The sequence below is a fragment of the Aptenodytes patagonicus genome, chromosome 6, assembly GCF_965638725.1.
Source record: "Aptenodytes patagonicus chromosome 6, bAptPat1.pri.cur, whole genome shotgun sequence".
Taxonomy (NCBI): Eukaryota; Metazoa; Chordata; class Aves; order Sphenisciformes; family Spheniscidae; genus Aptenodytes; species Aptenodytes patagonicus.
This window is the reverse complement of record NC_134954.1, coordinates 9,378,202-9,391,312: the sequence shown is the minus strand read 5'-3', so window position 1 is coordinate 9,391,312 and position 13,111 is coordinate 9,378,202. Positions and strand designations below refer to the sequence as shown.

The following is a 13,111-nucleotide window of genomic DNA, read 5'->3' as shown; positions in this document are numbered from 1 at the left end:
TATGAACTTTAAAACAAAACCTAAATGCATCTTTTCACATTTTTCAGAGCAGACATTGTTGAATTAAAAAGCTTACCTTGTCAAGTTTCAGTTCCAGTTCTGTCACATCTCCTTCTACTTCTTCTAAAGCTGCCCTGCATGGTTAAAAAAACGTTTTCCTGTAAAACTTTACACAAAAATACTCTGGGACTGGGGGAAGGGACATGTTAATTTAACCCATTTACTGCCACCACAGTTTCACTTAAATTTCAACTATAAAACAGCATAGATTTTAGAGAACCACAAGAATTGCAGAAAATTTGACAGTAAAAAGAAGAAAGACTACATCACTGATAAAACATATAGTTTAGTAATAAAGATTTGAAATGAAATTTTATTAATCTTAATGTTTGTCACATTGAAATACGTTTCCTCTATTATTGTATAGCCAATAGTCTGTAAGTTTGAAGGTAATAACAAAGGAAAGAAACTAAAAGTCCAAGTGAAATTTCTCAAGTAATTATTTTGGTGACTCTCCTGGCTCAAACCTGCAAACTTACAGCTATTTAATGAATGACCTTGCAATGAGATTATGAAAAATATAGCATTTGCCGTGAGTCAACTGACTTAGCAGTAAGTTCAATGGCACATTTGTTTATGTCATTTGCCTCTAGTCTAGATTGGTTGCAACTTTCAGGCCAGTCAAATTTTACTCGCCAGTAAAAGTTGCTTTCATGAAGCATTTCTAAAGCATAACTTTTTTTGCTTGAGAGCTGGTGTTGCCTTTGATACCTCCTTCCTTGCTTATTGCTACCTGAAAAAATAGGAGACTGAGAAAGGATGACACTTTGTTCAGTGAGTTCATGAATGTTGTTGTTTCATCAGGCTATTGCCCTGAGAGCTAGAATGTACTAATTTCTGGCAACAAATGCTACACTACAAAAAAATCTGTTCAACGAGGCTGGGATTTCACATTACACAGAGGTCGGTAGGAACAGCTGTATTCCCATCCCTTGCTCCCATCACAGGGCGCCTCATTCTTTCAGTCATTTCAGCATAACTGTTCACGGAGCCACACTGTTCACCAGTAGTAGTCCGTCTTGGGGAAAAAAAAAGTAATAGGAAGTTTTCTGTAATGCTTTTTGGAAAATTGGATCAGATACATTTCACATTTCACTCCTACAAAAAAACTCTTCCTGGAAAAAATGAGACAGGCAGGGAAGTACAATTTGGAGCAGGAATTTCTTAAGCCAGCTTTAACACTGAGGGGAGAGTACACAGAACCACAGCTTTACTGTCTCTTCCTAATTCCGTTCTAGTTCACATGAGTTCAAGCCAAGAACAAAAAATTTAAAAAAGACTGGACCAGGCCCCAAACTCAGGAAAAGCAGTTTTTACAAGAATAGTTCTGAAAGACACTGCCAGTTGCCTGCAGTTCTCAAACATTGAGCATGACATTCCCAGCTTTTTGCAGATTTCACTAACACATAGCTGCATTCCGATTTTTGTATCTAAAGGCATTCCCACAGTTACATCCTAGGTTTTATATCTAACCACATTCCTGCGCAGTTACATTTTGGCTTCTGCCTCTTCTTTAGCTTCAGACCATGAAGGATTTCAGGCAACATCAATTTCTCTTTTACTTTATTTTCTTCCATAAATGATTAACTTTCATTTAAGTCTCTAGAGTTAAATCTTGTTTCAGAGAGCATTACAGAGGGGGGGAGGGAAAGAACAAAGTAAGGAAAAGTATCTCAATATTTAGACTGCAATTTTGTATTTGTTTGTTTATAGTCACAGTGCAACCAATTCTTATTTGTTTCTTTGGCATTAACATAAAAGCACGATTAAGTAGCTTGTTTACAGAATTGCAGCAAGATCTGATAAGAATTATTTTTTTTTAGTGTCTTTAACTAGCAAAGAGTTCTAGCTCCACAGGACTTAATGAGCTAAAAAGTCTAAGATTCAAGATGAAGAAGAGAGATAAAGGCAGTTAGAGCAGGCAGAATGAAGACAACACATCTGCTCAGTAATTAAAGCTCTATTCCAAGGGGAAAACTTTAAGACAGAATAAGCCCAACTGAAAGAGAAGTAACAACAGAACATCAAAAGACTGAAAAGATGAGGGGCAGGTCAAGAAAGAAAGATAGAGCAAAGCAGAAAGAGGTATCATGGGAGAAGGGAGACATACAGCCCCTCCACCACCTGATGGTGTTGGGTTGACGGTTGGACTTGATGATCTTAGAGGTCTTTTCCAACCTTAATGATTCTATGATTCTTTGCAGATCATCTTTGAATGACCACAGGCCCCTGAAGCACCAGGCTGGTTCTCCGGGCTATTTCCCACCACTGCCACATGATGGAGGGAAGGCCCATCTGGGCCGGACAGCTGGATATGGATCAAACAGCTGTTAGGTTCCAGTCAAACCCTGTTTCAACTCCTTGTGTCTTTGCATAGAACTGGCTACTTTCACTGTTTCCATCATATAAAAACTAGCAGAGGAGTTATTCTCGTGCAAACATATTCACAGTATTAGACCAACACTGCATTACAAGCATAAGAAGAATGGAGAGGATGCCGTCAGACTATCAGAATGCAGATACATGTATCTAATAATATATTAACACCATCTAGTCACAAAAATTGTTTTCGTACTGGGTTAGGGAACACATTAAGAACAGCTGATCTGAGCTGTGCTACGTTAACGCTATCCTTGTTTTTCTTAATTTAATACTTTTTGAAGCCACAAAATACAAAGGTGCATTTCTCTCTCTAAAACATCTGTGTCAGGAACTACTTAAAGTTCACAGAAAATTGTCATAATTCCAAGTAAATCTCATGTCCACAGCCAAGACCCAATTTCCAGCTATAAACACAGGAAGTGGTCATAAAACAGCTGAGGACCAAGTGCCAGACCTGACATGTACCAAAAATGTTGCTCCTTAGTGAAGTGGGAGCTGGGAGCAGGGTTTGCATCAGGGTAATCTTAGCCAGAAGGCTCCAGCATTAGGAATAAGGATCAAATCTGTCTCAGTATATAAATCAAAGTCAAACATCTGTGGCGTCCTGAGATGTTCAAACACTGCATGGCAATGCACAAAACCAGAACAGCTGCTTAAGGGTGGAGGACAGCTTTTATAAATGAGCAGTCTCCCATACTCTCCATGCTCCGTAACAAGGACTTTCAGGAATGTGCTTCTCTTCTCTGCTGTTCCTCCTCTCCTCCGCGGCCCCCCCCACCCCCCCCAAAACACAGTTCAGTTTGCTAGATACAGCTTCCTCTACAGCCATAGCTGCAATGCAGGAGGAATATAGGAGATGATGGAAGGAAACTCAAGACTTGACTTAGCTGCCTTTTTAAATGAGGATAATGTCACCCGTTACCTAGCCCAGCATACAATGAAGGAAAGCTGAACTCTCTGGTGTCCATCACAGCGCTCCCCTTAAGTGACCAGCGAAAGACTTGCTTCCAGGTTAAGGTACTACGGAACTCCAAAAATCCCAGAAACCAAACAGAAAGATGACAGCTAAACTCTCCTCTAGAAAGAGAATCGGTCACTCTTCGGCCACGAGCTGCAGACATGTGCTAAGGAAGTAACTTAGCCTGAACTAAACCACTACACGCTGCCAACCATAATGCCAAGCACACTGTGGCCACAGACAAGGGTCTGCTTGGCCTGTTTACTCTTTACAGTGTAAAAAGTGGCAGTGGTCAACACTTTTAAAGTCAGCTATTCTTCAAACGATATCTAACTGCCATCGAAGCCACATCCTGCCTTTAGTCTTTCACTCATTCATCATGTTCTAGCTTGCATTTTTAGACTGCGTTCCTGAAAGTGAGGAGGCTGGAATCAGCAGTCATTATAAATTAGATGCTGACAAACAACAAATTGGAGAAGTCAAAGCTGCTATGGATAATTAACAATTAATTATTGTTAATTCTAGAATTAACATGTCCCACTATAAAAAAAATTCAAAAGAATAAAAGCCCATTAATAAAATATTTTTCCAGTTTGGTGGGTTTTGTTAAATTTTAATTGAGGAAAGCTTAAAGCCTAAATCTTAGATTCACCTCTTGAATATACTTTCAGAAGAATAGGAACAAGTACACAAAATCAACTGCTATTCAGACTGGGACTTCTCAATACATTCATGTATTTGGACTCACAAAATGGGAATAACAGATTCTCACCATCACAATTTCAATAATATTACTGCTAAAGTCTTGTCTTCAAATCTTGGAAAGACACAGCTCTCCCACTTGCACATATTCTATGCAGAATAGCCCCTTAATGCACAACTTTGACTTCACTGCAGATAACGTGTCCTTTCAACTAACATCCACTACAGTTCAACAGTATAAAGTTGACGTGCAAGACTAGCCACAAATTATCAACAGCTAAATCGAAGTATTTGAGTACACATATTCAAGTATGACTACATTCACATTTTCTTTCATTTACTGCAGTATAATTTCATGAGACTGGCTGTATATCAGAAGACTAAATAAAGAAGCATTACCACACTCCACTGCCAGTGGAGAACAATTCAGCCATTCAGCCTCGGAGGGACAGAGAACATGGAACGTGAACCAACAAGCACACGGTACTGTGATTAACTCTACTTTGTCCTCTTCAGTTGCATTTCATTTTAAACTTTAAGAACATCAGGAAAACTGAAAAGCAGTTACAAAGATATGTACTGCTCACTAATTGCTGGATAAAGCTGGTTCGTAACTGCCTAAAGTAAAAGGAAATGATCATTCTAACTCATGTTAAATACAAACCCAATACAGACACTAGTAGACATTAGCTGCAAGCTATCTGTGCATCCCACAGCAGTATCACAGCTCTAGATGTGTGTAAAAATCAAACCATATCAAAATTACCAAGCACTCACGCTATAGCTTTATGTGATACCAAACCTAGGTTTCAACCTGTGCTGCCCAGATTCAGATGAAAAGGCCAGCAAGACAGTGACTTCTAATGCTTTTGATCCCAATTATCAGACTGAAACAAAATCAGCAGTGGAGTTGCTCATGGACCACTCCTGACAGTGATTGTATTCAGCATCCTCAGTGACAGAGGGAAATAGGAGTAAATCAGTCACTAAGTTTCTTATAATGGTAAGAGAGACTTCAAAGCAAGATAACTTCAAAACACCTTAAAGACAACTTGCAAAAAATGTAGTACTGAATGTGAAAAACTGGAAATAGGATGAGATACAGAAGTGCAAGGTAAGAATACGTACCTGATGATTTACAGGAGTGTCTCCTCTATGCCAGAGCCTGTCAGGTGACAGGCAGCAAAAAGGCCAGTAGACATTAATCAGAGGATGGACTATAAGCTCTAAGTATGATGTAAAGGCAAATTAAAATGCAGGTATACCAGACAAGATACTATACTTGCTCACCTAATTGGTCTGCTCTCTCTCCACACACACAGCAGTTGCACCCTGGTATCACATTTCAGATGCTAAGCAACTACTTACAGATTTGTTTAGAAACAGCTACAGACTAGCTGCTGGGGGTAAAATCAGGCCAGGGGAACACACATAACACCATGACTAATGCCACTGTACAAAGAAATACAATGTTGACAGCGAAGTCCTCCAAATAGAAATCTGTTGTGAATGTCACAGAAAAGACAAAATAGCAATACCATACCAAACAAGTAAACAGTCAGTTCTACTGGAGACACGTTTCAAGCCTCCGTACCCCATCTGTCCTCTCTGCTAAAAAATCCAAGAATCAACACAGATTTCACCTACAAGAGGCTGTAACATAACACAGCTATGGCAAAAACACTAAAAAGGGAATAATTTGATGATGCTGTTCCACCCAAACCAAGTTGTAACTACTTAATAACCAATACTCCTGATCCTCTCCACTTTGAATGAGAATGGAGGATGGAAGTAACACAACCTTTCTGGGCAACCTGTTCCCATGCTAAACCCTCAGTGCAAGTCATTTGCATTGCTGCATCTTTCAATCATCATCTCTTTCTACTGTGCACCTAAAAACAAAACCCCACAACTATACCTATTACCTGAACTGGGTAACTGAAGACAGCAATTAGACCCTCTGTGAGCCTTCTTAGCCTGAAGAAAGCCACAGCCCTCTTCCTCTCCTTGAACTCCACGTACTCCATTCCAGTTGCCTTTAGCTGCACATCCTTCATTTTGGTAATATCTTTCTTTTGCTGGCAGAGCCCCAAATTGGTCATAACACTCCAGACTTAACCTCATGACAGCTAAATACAGGGTAATCATCTCTTCCCTCAACTTGCCAGCTATGGTCTTGCTAATGCAGCCCAATACACTGCCAGTTTTCACTGCTGCACAGGCACACTGCTGACCAATGGTCCATTTGCTGTTCACCAGGACACAAAGGTCCCTGTCTGCCAGCACAGCTGCATGGGGTTGTTCCTTTTCAGAGGAAGTCTTCACATTTGTCGTGGTTAAACTTCAGGAGCATTCTACCAGTGCTTTCCTCCACCTTGCTGAGGTCCTTCCGAATGGCAGACCTACCCTCTAGCATATCAACTGCTCCCTCCAATCACTGTGTAGTTAATTTGATTTCCTTCATCTATAGTTAGATATAAAAAGGTATCTAGAGGCATCTTAACCCACATGCTAACAAGGACTACATTTGGTACACGTATAATGGCATCAGACAACCACAGATTAAAAGAGAAACATGACATATTGAGGGACAAAGAAGTCATACACTGAACAATAAGGCCTAATAACCTTGGATAACAGCACGGATACACATAAAAAGAGTTTTATAGCTTATGAGATGTGTCATAACCATTAATACGGTCTGAAGAAAGAACGCTGTTGCAACCTGTCACAGAGTGCATTGAAGTCCTGGTTTGGCACCGCAGAGATTTTTCCCTGCTGGCACAGAGCCCCTCCAGGCTGAGGAACAGATGATGAATGCTCCCTGACATGCCAAGATAAAACTTCCTCAGTTATGCTAGTACTCCTTACATTATTAATTCTTCAGTCATCGCCACAAAACATTTTATCAATAGCTTGAAAAAACTTCACAACGTGAACAGTAGGACTTTGAATCAGAAATGTAACACTCTTTTCACCCCCATCCCGAAATCCTAGAAATTTTCTATGAGCTTGGTGGATTGAAACATGGAAATGCATTTCCTGAACTGAAGATTATCATGCTGATGATAAAACCCCAAGTTTTCTCAGGTCTATAGCAAGCACTATCCACATTTCAAATTTCGCCAGAGAAAAGAAACAAGAATCAAGTCCTCAATATTAGAAGAGCCATTCTTCTATTCCTCAAGTCAGATTTCTCCTCTTATAAAATAATCAAATGAAATAAGACAAAGGTATTTACTGAATTCACTTAATCATTAAAGCAAAAGTCTGCTTGTAGGTACCAGTTTTTAAGGTCTTCTTCACCTACAAATTTTAGTTCCTCCTCAGTAATTCATATGGTCTTTGATATAACAAAGAAACAGAATAAATCCCTTTAAGATGCATGCTTCACTTGATTTGTTCTTTACTGCGAGACTACACAGGGCTCAAAAGATAACATTATGAACAAATCAGTCTTCAAAAAGGAAGAAGTTCTATTGCACTTAATATACACAGCTGAGAGTCAAACTGATTACCACTAAACTTGCAGCAGCATTTAATGTATCATACACAGTCTGCAAGGACATCTGTGCTACCTGCTGGCCCTAAATTCTCAAGCTTTTTCTCTCGTTACTCTTCTGCAGTAGATTGCCAGAAATGCCCAACAGTGTTCTTCTCCCAGTAGTTTTGCGTAATATTTTTCCCCTAAGCTTTTTTACCCCAGGAGAGCCTGATAGTAAGCCTAAGTAGGAAATTAGCAACCCTTTTCTTCCACAAAGATTCTGATAAGCAGGATTTTCTTCATCTTTCAACTTAAATGTTTTGTTCATTATGGGACAATTGTTAACAAGATGGGGACACAATGGTGACCATGAAAGCTTCACAGACAAGAAAGTTGATTACATTGCTAAACAAACTCAGGTAAGAATGCAACACATCACAATACCTGCCCTGCACAACTTTGACTACTGATTCCAACATCTCAAGAATGAGTCAAAAGCTTTTTAGAAGGCCTTACTATCAGATAAGGAAGTAGGACTATAGTATCAAGATGTTGCAACAAAAAAAAAGGGCAGCAGAAATAAGCTCAAGAAACTGATGGTGCTGTGCAGAAACTTCTTGTTGCTGAAAACTTGCAAACATCACAGGGCTGCTTTAATCTTTTACATCTCAGCAACTACCCAGGAGCTTGAACACAGAAGCAGCAGAAGGAATGAAGGATTTCAACATTTGAAAACTCAAATATGTAGTAAGGTCAGGAAGTGGAATCATAAATGTAACCATCAAGCAACCAACTGCAAAGGATACAAGATAGGACATCCCTCCATCTAAACGCTTTGCCCTAACTATTAGCCTCAAGACCTGGAGTTCCTAGTCAGATGCTAAGGAGTCATGTCAACTTTTCATTTAAAAGCTGTAACAACAATCTGAGGAAGAATGAGGAAATAATCCCTGATTTGGAAAGATACCCCTTATGTACCTCAAATGCAGCCAATATAAAAGACAGGGTAGCAGTGCCTGAAAAACAGAGAGTAAATATCACTAGATTCCCCCAGTATAGGATTCTCAGTATCAATACGTTCAGAACTGATACACCAAGACTTAACCACCTGTACAGAAAACCTCCTACAGGCAACTGGAGATCAGAGTACTCTGTAATTAATCAAAGAGCATTCCTTACAGATATCATACAATCTTAATAGGAGTCTCGTGTTTGCTTGATTTCAGAAAAATAAGGCAATACCTGTCCCTTTCTTTTTGTAATTTCCTTAGTTGCTAACTTAGACCTACTACAGTTAGAAAAGCACTGTTGTGTCCAAACCACCATAAGATGGCAAAGCCTTTATAACAAAAGCTCACCATGTTCCAGAAGAGCTAAGGACCATTAGGTCTCTACAATTCCAGTTATACCAGGTGGATCTTCTTTATGGAAGCCAAGGGAAAGTTTCAGATTTGCTATGAAGACCGAGTCCTCAGCAAGTATTAACCCTTCTTGTCCATTTCAGAAACTGAGTATTTTGGTAATACACTTTCACAAAATCAGAACACTCTATTGGACAGTCAGAGGGGAGGTTGCAGCTTTGTTGCAATAGACAAATTCTGAACTTGAATTTTTTGTTTAGCTATTAGGTGTATACACATACATGTATCTCACACTCAGTTACCATGAGTGTATTTTACATGTAAATTAATAGTTTCATTGTGTAGTTTTATTGTTCCCTCATATTGCAAAGAAACAGTCTTCGTTTGCCCTTTATGCCTTTGCAGCCAGTCAAATGAATCCAATCTCAAGATAACAGCATACATAAGCATTAGGAGTAGGAGAATACAGAAATGCAGTGTATTGGTGTTTTCCTCAAATTAACTGTTTTCACATTTGGAAAAGCCAGTCTCCTTTCCTCTTCATCCCTCTCAAATGATAATGGGTGAACAATTAAAAAATAAACATTTGGAATATTATAACATAAAAACTACCAAATGCATATGGTACACCCACAGCCCTGGAAAAGGTTTAAATGTTCTTTGGGTACAATTAGTATCTTTTCTCCCTAGTATCTGACTTTCAGTCAATGGGAGATTTTAAAGACCCTGGGCTTTCATTCATCTATTGATGTTAATTGCAGGTAAGCTATTTCTCAACCAAACAGAAGCTTACATATCCATTATTAATTACATACTAAAGGTTTTTCATCTCAAATCAACTGCAAATATTTTCAAACAACATCTTGCAAGATCAATACTTACAATATAGTGGATATTTTGCAATAGTAGGCACATTTAACACTTCATCTTGTCATTTTTCATCATTCACTTTGGGATAAATCAAGTAGGACAGAATAAACAGGCAGATACATTCTTCAGAATCAGACACTTGACAAAATCAAGCACTCCAGGAAGTTAAATGAGTACTTTAAAAAAAAAAAATCATTCTCCACAAACTGGAGATTTCTTCTGGAGAATAATCCTGTAGAGATGGTGTGCACATGTGCGTATACTTTTCTAACAGACCAATTTAGCAACACACAAATTCAGCCAGAAGTTGCATCCTCAATGAAACATCAGAGATTCCTCAGTCATCTTAAACAGTTTTTATCCTCAATAACAACCCTGACCGGCAAAGCCAATACATGTGTTTATTCTTGTAGCGTGCCTTATCTGATCAAATACTGATATCTATGCATAGATACCCGAGTTAGTCATCTAAATCACCTTTGGAAGCGATAAAGTAGAAACATGCTATTTCCAGGGTGCAGTTCACCTTATTCTGACACATATGGCTAAAACAAATCAAGAGCCACTTGGGATACAACTATTACTTTTCATTAAGATTTGAAGGAGCCTAAGCCAAGATCTGCCTTAAGAAGAGAGATGGCTACACAGTAGATGAGATGAACTCTACTTTTCCTGTTTAAGGAAGTTAAGAAAGAAGGGGCCTATTTCATTAATTACTGAACTCTCTATACAGACAGGAACTCCAGCCAACTTACATGAATGCTCCAAGTCTAGGAAAGACAAGATAGAACCTACATTTCCACTCGAGTAGTGAGTCTCCTTAATGCCTTTTGCAAGTCCCAGTTAAGATCTCATGGCCCAACACCGCTCCACCTACATTATTTTTCTTCTTCACCCACCCAGCTCTCACTTAGGTCATCTTAAACCTGAAGTACATTAGCAACAGCATGTTACATAAAACCAATGATACTGTAATAACACTACATGTTCTTTACATTAAAGTTCACCAGAAGAATCCAGTCAAATGCAGAGTCTGACTACTTTCACAAAGTACTCTAAACAAACCAAAACACCCACACACAAGCTGCACCTTTCTATCTTAACAATAAGCAACATTCAGTCTCCCATTACTGCCCACTGACGAGCAGCCGTAGCAGCAAGGGAATCACCGGAGAGCTGGAGTCTAGGAAGGCACCAAAGAGTGGGACAGGTCTCCTGGCACTGGCTCACACCAGCCACCACCACTGTGCAAAGCAGTTGAAGGAGCCCTGAACCCAGCTCGGATCGCTGCAGCAGTGAAGAAGGGAACAGAAGAGGCTCAGTGCCTCCCTGGGTAGAGACCACGGAGCAGAAAACCAAACCCCATCTCCCAGCTCAAATTCCAAACCTCTGTTTTGTCAGGCAGAAGGGATAACATTCATGGCCAGAAGTCAGACTCTGAATACAACATGCCTTTCCTTTGTACCAAAGGAGCGAATTCCATTTAAATTTCAATCCACAAAATGTCATTCTAAACATCAGTACGCAAAAACCTGTTACATGATCTACAGGATTACAGAAGTTATACATCTTTTAAAAATAATTACAAGATGACTAATAATTGAAGACTAGGATATTTAAAATGCACAGAAATGTTGAGTGTGTTTGATATCCATGTGTTCCTACTTAAATTAACATCTGGCACCCAGAAAGATGGAAATCTGGAATTCTCTTGTACAGAACTTGTTTTTTTAAATTTTGTCAGGCAGAATACATTTCACTACGTATGGCTTCTCCAATGTCTCTTTGTATTATATCCAGCTTAAAATACAAAAATACATTTTGGAATTTTAGAAACTTTAAAATCACATCGTGCAAACTGATCACTAGCTCTGCTTTATGTTTTTTCATAAAAAATTGTCAGCAGAGGTCTTCCTTTAATGACTGTTACTGAAGGCATATCATTAATTCATGAAAAGAAAAAAGGTAGTTTGTGCATGTGCACTGACTACTGTTAGACTCTCTCTCATGCAAAACCACAATACAACTATTTAAATCCCCATTACTATTGACATATGAACTCTAAAAATTATTCAAGCACATCGTGCCTGAAATTCTAAGACTCCGCAATATGCAAACAGAAAACTTACAACAGCAAACAGAAAGCCTGATTCACAGAAAGATTCATGCCACACAAGCAAGTTTGCCAGCCATCTGACAGGCATTTTCTCTGTTCAAAACCTCCTCTCATTCATAAAACACTCGAAGGACCTATTTTGCAGCAAATTATTTTCTCAGTCTATCCTCATGTCTTAACAGTTTGAAAATGTATACAGGACATCATCCCATAAATTAGATTTCTCTTCCATGCAGGCATAAATTATGCCCAGTGCATCAAAAGAAAACAACTGATTTACCCTAGGTCTGAGGCCTGGCTACTTTTAATATTCACAAAGTAAATGTTAACCGTAAAGTAATTATTCTTCTGCATATGCAAGGACTCCTCTTGAAGAGATCATCAGGAAGGCAAAACAATGTTTTAGTCTACTTTACTGGACTGCTTAGAATTGTTTAGTTTATGATCATAATGATAATACCTACTCCTTCTCATGTTCTTGATCTAATCTTTTAGTCGTATGAAAGAATGGCAACAAAACCAGGATTTATATTGTCACAAAGAAGTATGGAAAACTCCTGTATATATTAAAATAATGTTACAGTCCACATGCTAATCGACATTTCCTCATATTGGTCTTCCATTGCAGACAGATACTTTAGCTGTTATTTTTGTTACAAATCTGTCACTATCAAAAAGCAAACCACCTAAATTATTACCTAAACTCACAGGGATATTGGCATCTCAAACAAACAGCACGGTATCTGCTCAAAAAGGTCACAAATGCATTTACACAGTTTAAACTTCTACACGTTTTTAAACTGAATTCTGCATGTACAAGTGAGAGGCAAAAAAAAAAGTACATTAGTCAGAATTATTCTTCTATTTCCTGCCCACGTAAACATAAGGCACTGTAAGACATAACATTAAGTAACTGCATGGCGGGGTTTAGTGGTTTGGGTTTTTTTTTTTTTTTTTTGCACTCCCTCATGACACTTCTGCATTTGCATCTCCTTGAGATACTAAACTAATTGATTTAACCAGAAAGGCCTGCATCAAGACCCAGGCAAAGGCTTCTTGGCTCTGTAAACCAGAATTTCAGTAGGAATGTTTCTGTAGCCAATGAAAATTAGATATTTTCCTTTCCTTTTTCTCCCAAAGCAGGTTATCAGAATGGAGTTTGCTTTGGGGACTTTTTA

General features: G+C 38.8%; 1 protein-coding gene across 5 annotated transcripts in view; it reads right to left on the bottom strand.

Annotated features, from left to right (window-relative positions):
• Nucleotides 1-13,111, bottom strand: part of ACAP2 (ArfGAP with coiled-coil, ankyrin repeat and PH domains 2) — a 70,716-nt gene that overhangs the window by 51,009 nt on the left and 6,596 nt on the right. For all 5 annotated transcript variants that reach the window (XM_076341056.1, XM_076341057.1, XM_076341059.1 and 2 more), the window contains exon 2: nucleotides 77-134. In XM_076341056.1, coding sequence (XP_076197171.1) covers nucleotides 77-134 — 58 coding nt within the window. The remainder of the gene's footprint in view (nucleotides 1-76; nucleotides 135-13,111) is intronic.